General features: G+C 46.6%; 1 protein-coding gene across 1 annotated transcript; it reads left to right on the top strand.

Annotated features, from left to right (window-relative positions):
- The first annotated feature begins 158 nt into the window (after nucleotides 1–158).
- LOC131215462 (ionotropic receptor 75a) lies at nucleotides 159–8,229 on the top strand. The gene is made up of 10 exons (XM_058209852.1): nucleotides 159–578; nucleotides 1,161–1,498; nucleotides 2,165–2,434; nucleotides 2,872–3,039; nucleotides 3,123–3,274; nucleotides 3,437–3,806; nucleotides 4,775–4,947; nucleotides 5,881–6,092; nucleotides 6,885–7,180; nucleotides 7,986–8,229. The coding sequence occupies exons 1-10, from the start codon at nucleotides 159–161 to the stop codon at nucleotides 8,227–8,229; spliced, it is 2,643 nt and encodes an 880-aa protein (XP_058065835.1).
- Nucleotides 8,230–19,462: the final 11,233 nt, after the last annotated feature.

Below are 19,462 nucleotides of genomic sequence, written 5' to 3'. Positions count from 1 at the left end.
GGTGATGGAATAATTTCACTCTCATTAGGGCAATGTTTCGATATAAATTTAAGGCACGTCGCCAGATGCTTCGTGCTCAGTTATTGGTGCCGCGGTACATGAAGTGTTTAGGGTGATTGATGCACTGACTGCGCGGAAAGTACCGCCACGCGGGAGTAATGCACCCGGAACGTCAGCGAGCGGCCCGGGGGTGGTCTCTACCGTTTGTCATCCTGCTGGCAGTAGTGTCGGTTTACCCGGAATGCATAAAAAGTGATGATTACAACGACACGCTGGCTACATTTGTTTACCACTTCGTGCGGCACCATAAAATCCTGAACAGGGGCACCGTTTTCGGATGCGATCAGAAGTTATCGCTCATTTACAAGGTTTTATCGCAATTGATGGCCGACGGCGTACCGCTTCGAATGCTCAACATCGCCCAACGGCCTGCAACGCCTGCCGAAGGCTATACAACGGACGGAAGGCCTGAGTGGGATTCGGAGTGGGTGTCGGACGCACTTCGGCAGTCGTTGGAATTTCATCAATTTGTGCTGCTGGATATGGAATGCGAAAATGCACCAGCTGTCCTGGCACAGGTGAGATGATGACCGCAGTGTCGTTTAAGAGCAGAATGGCTTCCAGCTGGAGCTACGATATTGGACAGTTTTATGTGTTTTTGACATCGTAACGATAGCTTAATGCTTAAATGTATTGAAAAAATGAGCAAAACGGAACCCCACGTTGAGTTCTGTTCGGCAGCTGTATTGCAAACGACCTTCGCTAAAGCTGATAAGTTGAGAGAAACCTATAAATTATCGTAGAGGTGGAAACTTTCGTATCTTCGTAACACTCAGACTAGAGTTGCAATTCAATGGCAGAAATGTATCGGAATTCTAGTATTGGAGCGACCGCATTGTTTCTATGCGAATATTTCTGATTAACGTATAAAACAATGCGTCTATGGACTTCATCAGCTTGGTCGTTTGGCAAAGTTACAAAAGTGAGTGAATGAAAAACAGGTAAGTTGTTCAAAACAGCAACGAGAGGAAGTAGCGAATTGCATTGACCCCCTTAAGTGAACTGCATTGGTGGGTGCAATAGACGGAATTAGCACCCGCGTGTATCACTGGCGAAGGTGATGCAGTTCATGATTGTGCTGCATTGTTTTGACTTTCCAGGCTTCGAAATATGAACTCTTCAACGCATCGTTCCATTGGTTGATAATTGATAAAAATTACAACGGGATTACTGGCAACTCGTGTCTGGCGGGCGAAAACTTTGGATGCAGCGAGCTTGTTAGGGCGATGAAGCACAACGCGACCTCCGACGAGCGCATCGCTTACCGTTCCGAGATGGGAGATGTTCCCGGAACGACCAGCACCAATTCCGACGCGGGTGGTGCCTGTGGCGATACCTTCGATCTGCTTAGAACAATGAACGTCAGCATCAATGCAGAAATAACCGTGACGAGACCGACGGAGGCAACCTATCGGGAATTCACACTCTATGATCTCTGGTAATCATCTATTCTATTGTTCTGCTTGCCGCTATAGTGTTTTTGCCAATTGACGTGGTGTAGCCGTTGGGTAGGATTTTCTCGTTTCTATCGGTCCTTGCATCGTTTGGCTCGATACATGAGTCGCTGGGAAAATTCATCCATGCTTGGGCTTTCGTGAAAATGATAAGAAACCACAGATCTGCCATAAATCATGCTTGCACGCGAACGCCCTAAGCACCGGCTACGTCTATTGATTTCGTGTTAAAATTGCTGCCAGATGTAGCGTAATATGAAGAAATGGCTTATGAGTTTTTCTTCTTTAGTAAGATAAAAAAATATTGCCTATCGTTTGTTGCTGATTTTGATGATGTTTCCGCCCGCGATCTTCTGCGCGTGAAGCACACGTGGTAACCGTTACGCCACGGAAGCGTATTTCAAAGTTTCAGAGCATTAAATCGTAATGTTGTGTATGCTATTGGTGCGTTCTTCAACATTCATTTAGTAAACTTCGCTACAATCAGAGGAATGGTACGGAGATTTTGCGAAACTGTTACTGTTTAAGAGTCGCGACTTTCGTTGCGTGGTGACTCATATGTGTGTGTTGAAAAGAAAGTAAAAGATCTGGATTTATTATAATGTGCCACTTAATCGTATTCCTGCTCTCCGTTCTCGCCTACACTCAAGGAACCCGGGCTTTCTGAGTGGAGGAAAATTGAAAATCGAGCCCTTCGGAAGGTACACGGCTGACGGTTTGGTGATACCGCAGCGAGCAACGACTGTGGCTCGCCGCCGAAGCATGGACGGCCTGAAACTAAAGATAATGACCGTGGTGACACAAAGGCCGCACCAGCCGTTCGAAACGTATCTGACGACCCCGACCAACACCCATCTGGACTCGGTTCACCGTTACAACTACGGGCTGATGAGCATGCTGAAGGATTTCTATAACTTCACGTAAGTAGCGGCCGCCGGGGCGGAGTGGCCCGGTGCAAAAGTTCGATTCATTATGGCTATCGGTCGCCCGGTTGGTCTGCCACGGTGGTTTAACTTTTCACACATGATTGATGATTATTATGACGTGGAAGGTGCTGATGATGATGTTTGGCGAAGATGGTTAGGTTAATTTCCAGCGCCGGGCGGGGAACGCTCCCGACGGCCTGACGATGGCAGATATGGGGCCGCAATGGACGTGCCGGAGATCTCAGCTTTAGTAGGAGTAAATTTTTGGTCTTCATCTTAAAACTTACTTTACCCAAAATTGTTTGCGCTTGGGGTCATAACATAAATGGCCGCAGGCGGAAGGAGAGAAGCTTAAGTGACAGGCGTTGGCGGAGTGAAAACTACGTACTAAAGTCATCAAACTTATGCTTCGCTTCCGGCCGGGCACTCAGGTTCATCAATCGGCGCACGAAGAGTTGGGGCTATCTGCGGAATGGTTCGTTTGATGGTATGATTGGAGCACTGTCCCGACGAGAGGTCGATCTCGGAGGTTCGCCAATGTTCTTTCGGCAGGAGCGCCATCGCGTAGTAAGCTACACAACGCGGACCTTCATCGAACGGTAGGCTGAGATAAGTTTTGGCTCCTGGCCGTTCGCTCGGGGTGACCATGTTGTCGTGTAATCGATGAACGGTTCCATTACAGACCATGCTTCATTTTTCGGCACCCGCCCCGGCACGATGCAGTGAAAAATCCATTTTTGCTGCCTTTCGAAATAATCGTCTGGTACTTGATGCTGGGCTGTGGTGCAACACTGACGACAGTTTTGTGCATGAGTTTTTATTTTGAAGATGAGGGTAAGTAATCTCGAGAGAAGAGCACGTTCAGTTGATTTACGAGTTTTTGTTTTGTAAGGTAAAATTTTTACTTTGAACTACTCTTACCAGCAAAGAGTTTAAATATGAAAATACACTGTCGATGGTAATAGAAGTAAATGTTTTCCCACCTCGCCATGAAAGCCACGACGATATCCCGCCGTGTCGCTCCCATGGCAAGTGTTACGTTGCACAGCTCGAGGAAAAACTCATCAAACGGTGTACTATCATCAGCTATCATCGGAACTGCGAACGCGATTGCGGCGGCGTGTGTTCGAATGTTGAAGAAAGCTCCAACAAACGCAATCTCCAACGACGACAATAAGGGCACACGTGCTGTGGCCTTTGCCCATAGAGACAACCCGGAAACAGTTCCGGGTGGCCCAGAGTCCTTTGGAAGCAACCGTAGCACGTCGTTGGCGAAGGTATTTCCATATGGGGAAGTTTCGTACGGCACGAGCCGTGTCCTACAGGCGACACCCCGGCGTGGGGATTCAAATACGCCTCTCCTCTGGTACGTAAGTAATGTGAAGATTTTTCTGTAGCTCGCCAGCTTTTATTCTCTACTCTAAATTGCTACAGCAGCCAGTCTTGGAAAATCTCATGCTACTATTTCTGGCCGGATCCGGTGTGCTCTGGACGCTTGACTTTAATCCTGCGGTCGAGCTTGTACTTGGCTTGTGCATATATTTAACATGAGCTTGTCCACGGTCTAAGGATTCGTGCCACAGATTGATCCCTAAAAGATGCATCCACTTCCTGCAATGCTGCACACTTTGAGTTGTTTGCACAATGCACCAGCACAGCACTGGTGCAGCACTGATCGAATGGGTTCTAGTGCTCCGGACGACATTATTTCCGTCCTCTCAAGGCGTACCGGCGACAGCGTCGATAAACTAGTTTCCTTGAGTTGTTTTGTGTCGATTCGCCGGACGAGATGCCGAGTTTGATCGGTTTCCATTTTTGGACGGCATCATTAGTGGAATGAGATTCAGCTTTTGCATCGGATGCACGCTGCACGGTGGCGTGCAGCTCTTCGGGACTACACTTTGGTGCAAGAGATCAGAGCAAGTTCGTCATGTTCCTCGTCGTCGGGCTGCAACCCATTTGCGATAACGGGCGCCACCGTTGTTGCAGCGAGCCCATTCACCGGAAGAAAATCATTATTACAAGCAACATTTTTTCATTTCAATCAGCAAATGTAAAGTTGGTCGTATCGAACGTGGTGCATCTTTTTAATGGCGTCCCCCAAAGCCGAAGAAACTAACGATGATCAAAATGATGGTTCTCTGCTTATTTCTGTGTCACCATTTCTTACTACGTTCTCTGCGGGCGGCGGGCACATTGCTGAGCCGAGTGTGACGTGTGTGTTTTGTGTTTCGCCAACCAACATAGTTCCAGCGGGTCCCCGGCACGGCGGCGGTGGCAAATATGCCAACGGCAATATCCGGATCCTCAGCCGCCGCTCATCTTTGGTAACAGGAACCTTCCCAGTCCCAGGGCAAACAATTGCCGTAACAAGGACGTCGCAGCGAACATATCGTCGACGCATCGAGCCCTCCCGGACGACGGAAACGATGGCGCCAAATGCAATTATCGGGCGGAAAAGGTATCGAAAAGCATTTTGCTCTTTCTCGGAGGCGTTTGTCAACAAGGTAACAGCAATGTACTGGTTTTGCCTGTGTCCACAACAGATTTGGACGCTTTTGTTATCAAATATTTGTTTGTTAAATGTTTCGAAATCTATTGGAGCGGATTTTGGGAGAGATTAGTACGCAGGAAAGAATAGGCATTGGTTACCAAAATGATCCTCATTTCAAGGTGCGAGAAATGAAGCAACTCGTGCCTATTCCACCGATGGCACTCGTGATGATTGATCTTGGTTCATCGAGAAAAAAAAGGGAAAATAAATGTATTTTCGGTTCGATGCCCCACTGCCACTGTTGGAAGTCGAGCCATTCCAATATTGCCAGTTGATTTGTCGGGCTTTAGTATTGTTCGACCGTCACTTCGGTTAGTGTTTCGAGCGAAGTTGAGATGGATGGGTATTGACACGACGCACATCAGTCATTCGACGCTGCTTCTGCTCGGCAGGACGCACATCATTCAAAAGTGACTGTGGTTTTGACGAAAGATTCATCCGAACGAGTAGAGTCTCAGCATGTCTGGAGAGTGGCTAGGTTTTCCCAAAATTCCGCCCCTTCTCAAACCACGATCCTTGACGGGTCTGCATTGTAGAAAAAAATGTTAATCTACAAAGATCTTTGACAATCCAACAAGTGGTGGTGGTTTAGTGGAAACTGTTTAGGATCTAACAATAGTGTGAAAAGAAATAGCAAAACCTCAACTTTCAATATGTGGCGGATCCGATGATCGTATCAGAGTTGATATTTTAAATACTCAACTTCCGGTCAGGTTGTATTTAGTTTCTATTTAGAGCAATGTCCGGTTACACCGAAGTGCCCGGTCGTCCCGTGGGATTTGATCAGTCTCGTCTCTACATCGCTCCAACAGGAGTGTAGCAGGCAGAAGGCAACGACAGCAAAATGGTTCTCTTTTTCCAGTATTATTTTCGTTCCATTTAACAGGATTATCCGAGATACCGCACCTATCATCCGGCAGATGTACGTCATTTTTCATCCTGCTCTTCGGCTATCTCATGTTCCAGTACTACTCGGCCAGCATCGTCGGATCGCTGCTAATGGAGCAACCGAAGAGCATAAAAACGCTTCGGAATTTGATTGACAGCCGTCTAACGCTCGGGATCGAGGATATTCCCTATTCTAGAGATTACTTTGTGGTTAGTGTTTGATTGAAATTTATGCCAACTTCCAGCACGGCGGTGAAGGCTTTAAGCAATGGTGGACGTTGGCCACACCGAACCATTTCGTAGTAAATAAGTACTTCAACCAGTAGTTCGGCCCCGTCTCGGGCCTTCCGCGGTGCGAAATCCGACGACCGTTTTGTGGATTGAATAGACTTCTTTTATAGCGCTTCGCAAACACGCAGTCAAATGACGAGTTTTTGGCCGCGCCTGGTTGCTTGCTTAGGTGCACGGGTTTTTCCGGGAATGCAAATATTTTCAGTTGCACTGCACGCCACAGTGCACGGGCAGTGCACCGATGCATGCATGCAGGCCGAGCTCCAAATGGAGGAGCCCAGCTAGATTAGACAAGCCTGGTAGGCAAGCAGATTAGATAAGTGGAGCACAAAAAAGCAGCTTTTCCGCACACCCGTGAAACAATGGACGCCGGGAGATTCCGGTAGCAACTTGGAACTTCCTTTTCGAAGTCCGCCAGTCCCGCGCCACCTGAAGCTGCATTTTCTGTTGGATGATTGTATTCGCCTTTCTCGCGCCCTCCTTTTCTGACTGATTTATTTTCCGCCAGTTCCTGGCTCTTCTGCCGATTCGCGTTCTCTTTCTGGCGCACCGGTTGCACCTTTTCTTCCGTATCCTGCACGCATCCTTGGCCCTTCGCACACGTCTGCGTTGGCGAGGATTGGGTCGTTCGTCGTTTTTTTTCATTTTCCCTGTTGTTTTGTTGTTTTTTTTTTGGTGTGTGGCCACTGTCCCTTTTCTTCTCACCCGCAGCGCACGACGGATGCCGACTCGCTGGAACTGCACCGGACCCGAATCGAGTACTTCGACGAAAGGACGGGACGCAACGAGTCGCACTTTCTGGCCGCCGACGCCGGGCTACGGATGGTGCGAGCCGGCGGCTACGCGTTCCACGTGGCCATTTCGGCCGCCTACCGCATCATCCGGGAAACGTTCGGTGAGCGGGAAATTTGTGAGCTGAGCGAAATTGATATGTTTCCCGTTTCGTCGCAGTGGATGATTGCGATCGTGCAGAAAAACTCACCGTACCGCGATGTCATAACGTATGGGTGAGTCGTGCTGGAACCGGACCGTAGTGTGTTGCTTCTCGCTTCCTGCTTTTTGCCCGAAGCCCCTGGGCCTCTCGTGGGTGAATCTAAACGTTACCATCAGATTAAGCTCTGCCAAGCTGGGGAACATTGGAATTTACCAAGGTATAATTTTAGTTCTAAGGCTTTAGGCTCTAGGAACAGGAACTTGCACTTGCACAAGTACCTACACAAAACTGACACACCAACTGGATAGTTGGTATCCGAGGCAAGCGCCAACTCACAAACTACTCAAGAAACCCGCTGCAAATTGTCAATCGTTGGAAGGGAAATTTAAACGCCACGAACCGTTCCGCGGCACTTGTCGCCTTTTTGCGGGGCCTTCGGCAGTGCGTGGGCCCCGGTCGGTCGGCCGGGAATGATGCTTCGCCACAGACTGGTCATGTGATTTTTATGCTCGGTTTCAATCATAGTTTCAATAACGCCTCACCTGCTCACTTTGCATGGCCAGCATGGCCAGCATGGCCCCGGCTCCGATCCGGGTCGGGTCCGTGGTGATCTTTCCTTGCTTTGGTGGTCTTTGCTTTCGCCTTGCTGCCCGCCCTTCATGCTTGTCAACTCGGGACTCGGGTTTTAAAAACGTGCTTCCTTCATTCCCCACTCGTGCCCTGCAAGTTTTGATGGTTCCCGGTGCTGATGTTTGTTTTTTGGTTGTCCGTTTTTTTTCGGTCGGTCCGCACACTCAATGCTGAATGGTCTGCCCCGAACTCGGTCGGGATTATCCCGGTGTCCTGTGGCCCGCCAAATCCCCGGACTAAACTCACAGATTACGCCGGTTGAATGAAGCGGGATTAATGCAGCGGCAGAGGCGCGTCTGGCAGGAGCCGAAACCGAAGTGCGTCCGTCAGATTGCCCCGACCGATTTGATAGTGGGCGGCGATGCGGTCGCATCGGCGTTTATGTTGCTGATTGCCGGCGTAGCGCTGTCAGCCGGCGTGCTGATCGGTGAAGTCTTGTGGCATCGAATTGAATACCGTCGGCGGGACGGTCGGTCGACATTACAGGGATAAACGGTGCGCCAGCGAACGCTAGCAACGGAGTGGAATTGTATTACGTTGAATAGAGGCTGGTCAAGTTAGAGAAGGTATTCCGATGTGTCCTACAGCTGGCCGGCCCAAAATTGATGCGACCCACGAGTGGGGAATAAATGGACCGACGAATAGGAAACGGCTGCAGAAGATTGATTTATATCACAAAAAACGCTACGTAGTGATTAAGTTTGCTAGGTGGGTCACAAAAATTAGGGTCTGTTCAGGTGAAATTGGAAGCAGTTTTTTGGTTATCCCACTTATCCCAGCTTGTTAGAGTGTAGTTGTTTCAACCAGGTTGTAAAAGGCTGATTAAACTGGCAAAATGAAACATAAAACGGTAACGTTTCTACGTTAAACAATAGTGTCACATAGTAATTTTGATATGCCAATAATCCGCACAATTCTTAACGAAACAAATAAAATCTTATTGTCGATCATAAGCACTGTGCTATTGAGCACAACTGGTTACGCACTCAACATTCCGAAGTAGATGATGACACAGGAACGGTTTGAACAATCTTAAGCGGACACTTGGGTAGTAGTAGTTTCCGCTTATGGAGTCGTCAGAGCGTCAAGCAAATACTAGACGCCTCGCTTTAAGCCGTTTCCATTTGACAAGTTTATCTCCGCGTTCGGTTGAACCGGATACAGTCGTTACATGTCGAGTGGGACCAAACGGGTGACCAACTGGTAACATGTGGCACCGGGACTAGGTTCGGCAAGTGTCACCCGGTGTTTGGAGTGGATATCGAAGGTTCGCCCCCCCCCGAGGCTTTATCGAGACCCAAGTTGGCCTGACGTCCGTCGAAAATTGAATCGATCGTAAGCCCAGCGTTTGACGGCAAATGGATATTGGGAGGCCTTTTTTTCCACACTCTGGCGTGTCTGGCCCGTCGCCTCCCGATGGATGGCATACGATTCCGCGCTTGTGGAGGCTTTCGTGCTACGTGCGATTATGGTGCTTTATGCGCTTTGTGTTGCCGACCGAACTGGACACTGGACGCGGCCGCCGTTGGCTATGTTGCGACCGTTCCGCGAGCACAACGCTCGCTGTGTCTGCTGGGCAGTGATATCGGGGAGCCTCATATCCGGCATACCGGAACTGTTTGAAATAAATTTAATTGAATTTTCGATTGGAAATAGTAGAACCGTTAGTTGCGGGCCATCCGTCAGCGGACGAGCGTCGCACGATCGTTCGCACGCTGCCGCACTGCATTTGTGCACGGGGGCTGCATGAAAACTAATCGAATAATTTATTCAGTTCGGAAATGGGCCGACCGCGCCGATGAAATTATCCGCCGGCTGGCCGGAGGCCTCACGCCTGCTCAATCATTCAGGCGCGCCAGGAAACTGATGTTGATGTTTAAAAGATGTTTAAGAAACGGTACATGACCGAAACATGAGCGTACGTGCGCAACGGGTTGGCTAACGACCTATTGGCTTCTTGTTAATGATGGCAATCGACAATGAGGTCTGATGCCGTGCAACAAATCAGAATCGCAAATGGCGGTGATGACTTTTTAATTGGTTATCTAAACGGGTTTCTGATATTTATCAATCATCCATTTGCGGTTGCGTTTGGCCGCACAGGAAGCTTAGAAGGCTTGCATTTCCGGAACACTGGCGTTGTTTAAATAAAGCGCAGAGATCGTTAGACGATTTGGTGTTTCAAATACGCAAAGGCCTATCAGTCGTGTTGTCCTATTGTATTCTATTCCATTAAATGAGGTTGGCTTTCCACGACTTTTCGGCAGCATAAGGCATCCTATCTTTTAATGTGCTACCGTTGTCTTTGAACTTGGAGAAAGCGTCGTTTCGAGTCCCCACATAGGGGCCGAACAGGTGCAAGGGGCTTCCTTCGGAGCGGCGTATACTGATGAGTCCATACATCATAAAGTGAGCGGTCCACACTAAACTGTTAAATATGCAGTAGCGTGGTACGTTCAGGCGCGCCGGAATGCTGTAGTCGCCGTGCTTGTGGAGTGGTAAAAAGAATGAAGGTATTAAATATTTATCTCCTGGAATCGCCTTTTTGTAGCGCAAACCCATCGTCCGGCACTGGACCGTCCGCCTCCGATGCTGCCGTCAAAAGCGCAAACACCGTTCGATTGGATAGTAAGCAGCCGCACGATCCCTGCGCTTCTCCAGCGTGCAAGAAAGTCCGAAGACGGCCAGGGTCCGAGGCGGCAGCATTCAAAAGTGCATCTTCACGCGCCCGGAGCCAAGGTTGTCCAGGGTTCGGTGCAGTGGCCGTGGAAAAAAAGACGAACGGTGCTAGCCGCAGAGGAGGTCCGGCAGGGGCTAAGATGCATGGTGGCAATAAAATAGAAATATTGTACAATGCAGGGAGTGCACCCTTGAAATGAACCATACTGCGCTGAAGTGCAATAAAGGCGAACTATCTGGCTCGATGGTTCATGGGTTCGGGAGATGCCGGCCTTGCCTGAATGCTAAAGTGTGTAGCATTCGATGCTGGTTCCCGATCGGGCTAGTGCTGTGTTGCCGGCGTTCCGAGGCATTTGACTTCACGGCTAGGTACGGCCCTCCGGTGACCCGGTTTCGGCCCGGTAGGTGAGCGACACGGTGTCCCTCTGCCCTGACTGCGCCGGTAATCGCCAGCTTGCAGCGTGTTTTCGTCGGTTGAGTGCTCGCCTGGAAGATGCTGGGTCGACGGGGACCAGCGATGCCGGATTTTTGGGGGGGCGATAGTTTCCCTTGAATAATCGGGGCCACTGCATGCAAACGACAGCGGACAGCGTTGCGGAGGTTCGTTAGAGTTGTTCGACATCTGGATTTCCGGTGTAATCCGCACGTAGCAACCGATCCAGCAAAGCCACCGTAAGCGGCAGCCTGTGAAATCAGCCCAACGATCCCGCCCGGCTCGGGTTTCGCGCATCGTCGTTGGTAGCTCTATCTTGGTGCAGTCCAGTTTTGGCGTATCCAGCCGAAGCGAAGCCTTCGCCTTAGAGTGATACTTTCCATTTTTAACGAACCTGCAGCGGCGGTTCCTCCTGCTCGGCCCCGGCATTCTCCCCGTTGCACGGTGCAGTGTTTTGGAAGTTGGATAACTTGCGTCGATTGAAGGTGGTACTTGTAAACCAACCAGATAGCTATCGTTTATGTGTGTTTTACGCCCGTTCTTTGGGAGGATCGTCCACCGCTCAAAAGAAATATGGCCGAACTTCGTGTGCTTGGGAGATGTGTGTTCCTATGCACGGGGCTGAGTAATGGTGGATTACGTTGCAAACACGATGGTTTCAATTAAATAGGTGCAGAGCTAAGAACGATAACAGACGGAGACCGAACAGAGAGGTTGCAAATCTGGAGCGGTGTGTTTTGAGGGTTTTTTAAAAACATTTGTAACCAACTGTTCAGACCTTGACCGCCAAGTACGCCACTTTCCAACGAATGGCCTGTTTTTTCTGTGTTAATCGTTAAACAATTCCTCGACTTGCCAAGCATTAAATGAAATGAATTAAGCATTTTCCGATTATAATCAGTGCACCGATCGGACAGCCTTTCCGATTGAAGCACCTGCCCACCGCACTGGATGCGTGTGACGAAAAATCCCATTAATGGCGAAAGAAATTCGGACAGATTCGCCGGATTGGAAATGGGTTCCGGGCACGGGAACCGCGGGAAGCATCATGCTTTTGACGGGTGAGACCCGTGATTGAGTGGGAATCGATTCAGATTAAATGGAAAGTCCAGGGCCGAGTGGCCATGCTACCCAGGGGGTACCCAGAAGCTGGTGAAATGAGGCCGTCGCCCCAAACCGGGTGAGAGGAATAAAATCGAATTAAGAGATTAACCTGACGGGCTGTCTTCACACCCGCACACCGTGCTTGAGAATGGAGAATGCCGGGAAAGCGAAGCCCCCGACACGGCCCTTGCCCTTCCTGTGCTGATTGTAGTGAAGTTGTCGGTCTGTATCTGGCCTTTAATGAATATTTAATTAATGTGGTGTGTAACAAACGAAATGGAATGAAGAACCGGAAGGCCGCCTGACCGGTGGCCCCGGTAGGTTGTGGTCGGATTTTGCTATGGCGAAGGTTGATCTTGATAGGCAAATGTTTACTTTTGCAAGAAACCCTTACTTTAACCGGTGGTTCCGGGGGCCACGAGTGTGAAGCTTTACGGAAAAGATCAACATCCCAATAACAAAGTTGCACCAAAGTATCGTGTAAACAATTGAAAGTAATTTATTTCGCACTGGAGCCTGGTTTTGTAAACTTTTTCAATGTTTATCACACAGTGGAAGTAATTTGTACTTTGCGAATGAAGAACAGTTATGCATATGGGTTAGGTATATCGAAAATGGATTCGAACATTCTAATACAAAAGGATGGACTTTCAGGTGGAGACTTTTACTATCAATATCAATTGAGGAAATACTTAAATTCAGTTCCGTGGTAATTGGTAGATAGGCCATGTAACATAAGTAAGGCACGAGAACTGGAAAAATGCTGCATGTACACCACCCAATAACTGCGGTACAGTTGAGGTGATAGTTTCATGGCAAAATGAGAATCACTACCGTTGGAGATTCGAATTGCAGTTTTAAGGAATGTTAATGAACGTTGATCTACTTCGGATTGTTTTTCTTTTATGCCGCCTATCGTAAGCTAACCACAATTGCATTAGCACCCTCGGCTTGTTCCGCTTCTCGGCGATGTTTTCCATTAGCGCCATTGTGCGCGGGAAAGCAAACCTAGGCGTAGAGTGGTTCCAGGAACGGTTAGTACGGAATTAGTGCGGTGCGCGCGATGGAGTCCCCTCGGGAAGACAGGACAGACCACAGTGATATATCGTTAAAAAGCAACGAATCTGGTTGTCCATCTTGATCAACGCGGGGAGCTGCAAAACACGAAAACAAGGGAAACTTTATCAATATTGTACGGGCCGCTGTTGACGGGCGAAAAACTAAAGCCCCTGCGGTTGAGCGGGACTGTTGGACGTCAAATAGAATGAATTACCGACGATCTCGAAGGGAGAGTGATGTTTGGGAAAAGTTTGCTGGAACTGGAAGAGGTTCGTGATTAATTAATGGTGGCAGAGCGGGCGGCATGAGCTGACGGAACTTGCGAGAATTGCACGCAATTTCGGTGAGTCAATGAATTATTACCAAGGTGTTCGCGATGAGGGGGGTCCCTTTGGAGTGGTTTCTGTTTTTCTTTGCATAGTTAACCCAACCTGTGTGTGGGGTGGCTACCTTCGTCACCGGTTCTGCCGGTGGCGGTTTTTTTTCTCGAAACCGTTTCTTCATTTCGGTGCGCGGTCAAGTCTGCGGAGATAAATGTGGCGAAAACGAATGATTAATAAGATTATCGCGTATTCGAATCGGGCTCGTTACCGCACATAGTTCGGGTGCGGTGCGGATACCAGTGGCTGCGGAACGGTAGAGAGATTAATCTAGGCCCATCGCCAGAGGAATCACCTTAGAGTTTAATGAACATTGGAAAAGTTTCGAAAAAAATTGAACAGAACGAAAAATAACTGACAACGATTGCTAACCGATTCTGCACTTCTTTTCGTATTGTTTCTTCATTCAAGGTCGAACTTATGTGGAAACATTTGGATTGAAAATTTAAGTTTAAAGTTGTTTAACGGATTTCCCGGATATAATCCGGGAAGGGGGTAATCCGGGTATATTCCGTGTCGTATTTCGCGGATATAATCCTTCAAATCCGGATATATCCGGATATACAATCCGGGAAATCCGGATATAATCCGGGCTAATTGTTTTGACAACAGTATACACTATAAGTTAATAACTAATCTTCCTTCTCTAACCTACAGTATCTACTTGTTTATTACAATTGTTCTTCCTTTTCTTATTCGGCTGTAACCGTAGAGCGGCCTTGATCTGCATCAAAGACAATGATATTTTCTGTTGCTTTCTGTAACGATGTGTTTTTACGATTGTGCACTATGTTGAAAATCACAGTATTTTACTTACCTTTACTATGTTAATAAGTGTCACAAATTTAATAAGTGTAAAGTGCAATGAGAGTATATTAAAAATAGATGACGACATAACTAGCCCTATCATTGACTCATTTCATTGACTTAATTTGGAATGTGATTTCAAACAACGTAGACAAAAATTGTCAAACAATTTCACTCAAGCACTCGCTTAGCGTACCACAAAAACGGAGCGACACGGAAGCGCGGCCATATTGACGTACCTTGTAGATTTTCTCAGGAGCAATACGGAGGGTCTAGCACGTGCTTTGCTCTTGCGGGACATCAAGTGAATGCGGAATGTAAAAATAAACGGTCGGCCAACCGCTGCGTTCTGCGTTTTTGTGCCATTTTTTGCACACACTCATATTTCACGTCTATAAACGTGATATGATGCGAGCATCGGAGTCGAGATATGCGGCCAAGACTAACTGTGTTAAGAGGTCGGAGCAGGATTAAAGCAACATAGCACGGGGCTTACGGTTTTATGTCCCGGCTCGCCGCCATCTCAGCTGAGCCGCAGTTCAAACGAAAGTAGTGTGAACCGTGCCTGACGCTTCATAGCAGCAGGACGCCTCACGCAGGAGGAGCCGGTTGTCCTTTCCGTTGAGTCGGTCACCGCTCTGCTTGAGCATGATTTTAAATGGATTCGTTTGACTGCGTTCCTTGTTGAAGAAAGATGTAATACGTCGTAAGAGCGACTCGAGTTTGCATGCGCTTTTTTCCACGGCAAGCGCTTATCTGTGGCACTGGAATTGTCGAGGGTGCTCAGAGACGCAGGATGTTGTAAGTGATACTATCATCGTTTATGCTTATGGCAGGAAATATTTTCGCCCGCGCGGGTGCCGGAGCGCATGCAAGGGTTTAATTTTTCAAAGGTAGACCTGAATTAAGAAAGGGCTAGACCTGAATTAAGAAAAGTTTTTGGTTCGCCAAAACAAATTAATTTCTCTTGACTATACTGAAGCAGACACGGTGGAATTATTTGACGTTTCGAAACGATCAACACTGAACCAAGAAAATGAAAGCTCTAGAGGATGATCAGCAAAATAAATCTGCAATCATGAAGTAAAGTTAATTAACAAATAGACTTAACCGAGCAAACAAATATAATGAATTGTAAAAAATATTTTTTTTTTAAATTAATGATCAATGCCAGAAACCCCATTTGCTAGTCAAGTGAGATTTTAGTAAAACGAGTAGCGTTGTAATGCTGCATGATTTAATTTTAGTTACTGCTTTACGGTACTTTAGTTAGTTTTAGTTCCATGCGTTGAGAATCGGACTGTTAAAAAGATGGCTGTACCTGCCGATTGGGACTTTCCAGTTTTGTTGTTCATTAATCAGGTAAATGATTTCAGCTCGAACAAAAATAATTATTTCGGTTTGCAACCCATTTTCTAAAGGGTTAGACCATGTCAACTTTTGTGCCTGAAAATGACGTTTTGCGGAGATTATTATTTTTCTGCTCCTCTCGAAGAAAACTGCTTCGGAATCGCACCAAGTGCTTGTCGGGACTTGTTTTTAGAAAAATGGCAGTGCTTTAAGTGGTTTCAAAAATTATAAAAAGATGGCGATTTTGACTTAACAAACAAAAGCCAAGACTTTCTGATAGGACAGGAAGATGTAATGCTTCACAAGCTCCTACAACCTGATGAAAACGTTAATTCTGATCGCTACTGACAATAAATGGTCAATTTGAACCATACATTGATCGAAAAACGACCAAAAAGGGGTTTTTCTTATCTAAAATGGAGGCGCCTGGTGACCCGTGGCCTGAGGCTTCAGTAACCCCAAAAAGCAAAACTGTTTCAGCATACTGTCAAATCACTTGAATGGGAGCTGCGATCCCTTCCCGCGTTATTCACCAGACTTGGCCCTTTCCGAACATCATTCTTTTTCATCGATGGGACACGTATTGGCTGAGCAGCCCTTCGTTTTGCTATGAGGAAGTGTAAATGCGTTGACTGATTAGTTTTCTTAAAAAGACGAAGAATTCTTTCGTCTGGGATAGAGATAGGAAAGATGTATAGCTAGCGATGGCACGTACTTTGAATAAAATAGAAATTCGCATACAAATTTTATAAACATTTTTTGTGCGTTAAAAACAGTTCGACTCTCAACGCACAGAACGACTGAGTGTTGAGAATTGTGAATGTTAAATGTGCCTGAACAACATTTGTTTGATTGCTTCCAAGAAGAGTCACGAAGAAGTCGCAGTCGTAGTGTCGATGCGAATTCGCTCTTCATTCGACGTGTGGCAGTGTGATCGGGTACCATTGCTTGTAAAATGTATGGGACTGAATTGAAACATTTGTTTAAAATTGTACCCTGTTGTGTTTTTGTGGAAAATGCAAACGAAAATGCTCAACTTGCTCGGTTTTCCCACGACACCGTCAACATATCTCTATGAACATGCAACCAATTTATGAAAGCATGATACACACGACCGAAAAATCGACTGCGTTAAGCTATGGCGAGACAATGTTTGTTCTTGTTTCACCTTGCTGCGAATTGTTGTTGGTGTGAGCAAGTGGCGCCCGAGAAGCATCCAAATCTGTGGTGCTCTGCGGCATGAAGTAATCTTAAAATGAACCACCCAATCTGCCGAAACGATAAAACCAAACAACCGCTCTAGGAAGGCACGAGTTCCACTCGAACAAAGACTTTGGTTTGCATTATTTACGAAAGCGCATATGATGTTGATTGTGCCCGAAAAAAGCTGCAATGCAGAAGCTGAGTCAATGTTAAGTCCAGGCTCGTCTGGGGCTTCTGTAATAAGTTATCTTCGGCTTCTGCGGGCAGAGACCGGACAACCCGACAAGATGTAGGGCATGTTTGGTTGCATCGACTGCTACCTCTTCACAGCGATATCATCGAACTTTTGTTTCCTTTACACTGTAGCCGATCGCAAGGTCGCTGCTTACCCTAAATTAGCTTTTATTTACATCATATTTTCATATTTTGCTTTCAAGAGTCTAATCCAAGGTAAACCACTTTGGCGTATAAAATGCTGCAGTATGCGGAATGAACGTTTTCAGAGATACCAGTCGTGTTGAATTGAAACGCTAGGTGTGAATTTATGAAAACATTAACTGGCAGTTGAGCATATGTATGTATATGTATGTATTTATGTATGGATATGTATGTATGGAGCATATGTACATTAAATGTTGTATTTCATTTTCGTGGTCTACTAAAGTAAGTAAGTAACGAAAAGTATGGTGCAACATGGTTATTTCATGAATGTCGATAACTAACATGTTTCTATTTTCCACGGAAGAGCGCCTGAAACATATCGCAGTATATTTAATCGCAGGTCGCAGCTGTTCTTTTTGGTAGATTTTACAGACGTACAAACCTTTAAATTATTCTTCAATACTTTCAATACTTTTTCTCTAGCTACATCATTTTATTTTATGATTTTATAAAGCTGCGTCGCAAGTTACGCTAAAGTAAAATAGTTACCATTTGCAATGCGCCGGCACCTTTACTATGCTTTATGCTTGAGCTAGTGTCAACACTGTGGAGACCGGCTTATCGATTTAATTTGGAACCATTCCGAAAAGAGCCGATATTGGCGCGACATCCGCATCGACTGCCTGTTGCCGGGTCCAATACGCGCCTCTTATCAGAGAGCTCTGTTGGAGATCAAGGAAATTGATATTAAAGTGTTTTATTTGGTGTTTAATATCAATCGTTCGCCACGCGACAATCCGGTAATTCATTCTTTGTATGGAAAGCAAATACCATCAATCGGCAGCTGGGAAGGTCCCCGAGTACACCGGGTGGTCTCTTCGGATTCGATTCGCCTCAGTTTTATTGCGGGCTCGAGAGTGAGCGACACGATAGTGATGTCACATCGGATTTGTGAAGTGGTTTTCAGGACTTTCACGGGCTTCGGTGCACTCGGATGATCGTAAATCGTTCGGTTGGGCCCTTTGCTTTCTCGGCCTTTGCTGCCTTTTGGCGCCAGCGTTGAGGAACGCTTCGGCCGAGTAGATAACGCACCCGTAAATACGAAACATTGGCCCGCAGCGGCTGCCAAGTGATAAACGAAAGCCAGATACGATGACGGCTCAGCAGGACGACGTCTGGCTAGGATCTCCGGTGTTTGGAGTTTGACATTCGTTCACGGTTCAAAGGAGACATTTATTCAAACGGCATTCGACATTGCGGAAGATTTATGGCGAACGCGTTAAGTCTAGCGCTGGTGAGGAACGGTGGCTGTAATTAAGGCATCGCCGGGCCAGGTCAACTGAGGCGAAGGTCCCCAGCCGGTGCTTTCGTGCCTTGTTGTGGATCACTTCCATCGCCGCAATAAATCTCTATACAAGTCCGGGCATATTTTTAATGCCGGGAATTTGAGAGCGGGCCTTCTTGCGCCTCAGGAGACCAGCGCAAACAGCGACTCTATGCTGTCGGATAGCGGTCCAAACAGGAGTACCGAAAATCTGGCCATTTTCCTGCTCCGTTGGGACCCGCTTGAGTGATGGTAAGAAATGGGACGATTGGGAAAAACGTTCCCTTATCAGAGCCGCTGGTCTCACTATTGTGATTATACTGTTGGTAGCATAGTCGATTGGGGATTGTGACATTTGCTTCAAGCAACGAGAGCACACAGGTACAAGCTATCATCGTTTATCACACCGCTTCGATAGCACTTGGCATCCAAATAACACATTGGCCGTCGATGTGATAAAATCTTTTGAAATACAAATTAAATAAACAAGCGATAAAAAACCATGTACCAATAAGAAAAATAGTATTAGCAAATAAGTAGTACATCCTTTCTTTTAGTGTATTAATAGTAGAATATAGAAACATGAAAAACCTCAAATTCAACGAGAAAGTAATGTTAATAAAACTTGGGTACATGAACAACTACAAGTAGTTAGGATAATCTTATTATTTCAATGAGACTTAAAATATATTTTAATAGTTAGTTAGTTATTAGCTGTAGTTTTTTTTATATACATTTTATTAACAGATTGATTGCGCTAGTTTACAAATACTTAAACCGTACGTTGCACATTTTAGACACAAGACGAGGCGAGAAGTTGTGGAAAAAAATGTGTCTCATAGATTGCCTCGTATTGCCGACATTAAGAATGGGTTGCCTTCCATACTGTAGAACAAAACGAGGTTGCAATTTTATGATGGAAATTTCATCCGTTTTTGATCGAATGGCCAATGAGAATATGCAAAAATTCTTGTATCAACTTTGGTAGATGCGTTAGCGCAACTG

The sequence above is a fragment of the Anopheles bellator genome, chromosome 1 (genome assembly GCF_943735745.2).
Source record: "Anopheles bellator chromosome 1, idAnoBellAS_SP24_06.2, whole genome shotgun sequence".
Lineage (NCBI taxonomy): Eukaryota > Metazoa > Arthropoda > Insecta > Diptera > Culicidae > Anopheles > Anopheles bellator.
Note: the sequence above shows the minus strand (reverse complement) of the source record. Positions and strands in the feature narration are given on the sequence as shown.

What these genes read in the sequence shown, in the direction of transcription:
- LOC131215462 (XM_058209852.1), top strand. Translation starts at nt 159, where the DNA reads ATGCACCCGGAACGTCAGCGAGCGGCCCGGGGGTGGTCTCTACCGTTT. An exon ending in CGGAGGCGTTTGTCAACAAG is followed by an intron (nt 4,948 to 5,880) that starts GTAACAGCAATG and finishes TCCATTTAACAG; the next exon opens with GATTATCCGAGATACCGCAC. An exon ending in ATTCTAGAGATTACTTTGTG is followed by an intron (nt 6,093 to 6,884) that starts GTTAGTGTTTGA and finishes TCTCACCCGCAG; the next exon opens with CGCACGACGGATGCCGACTC.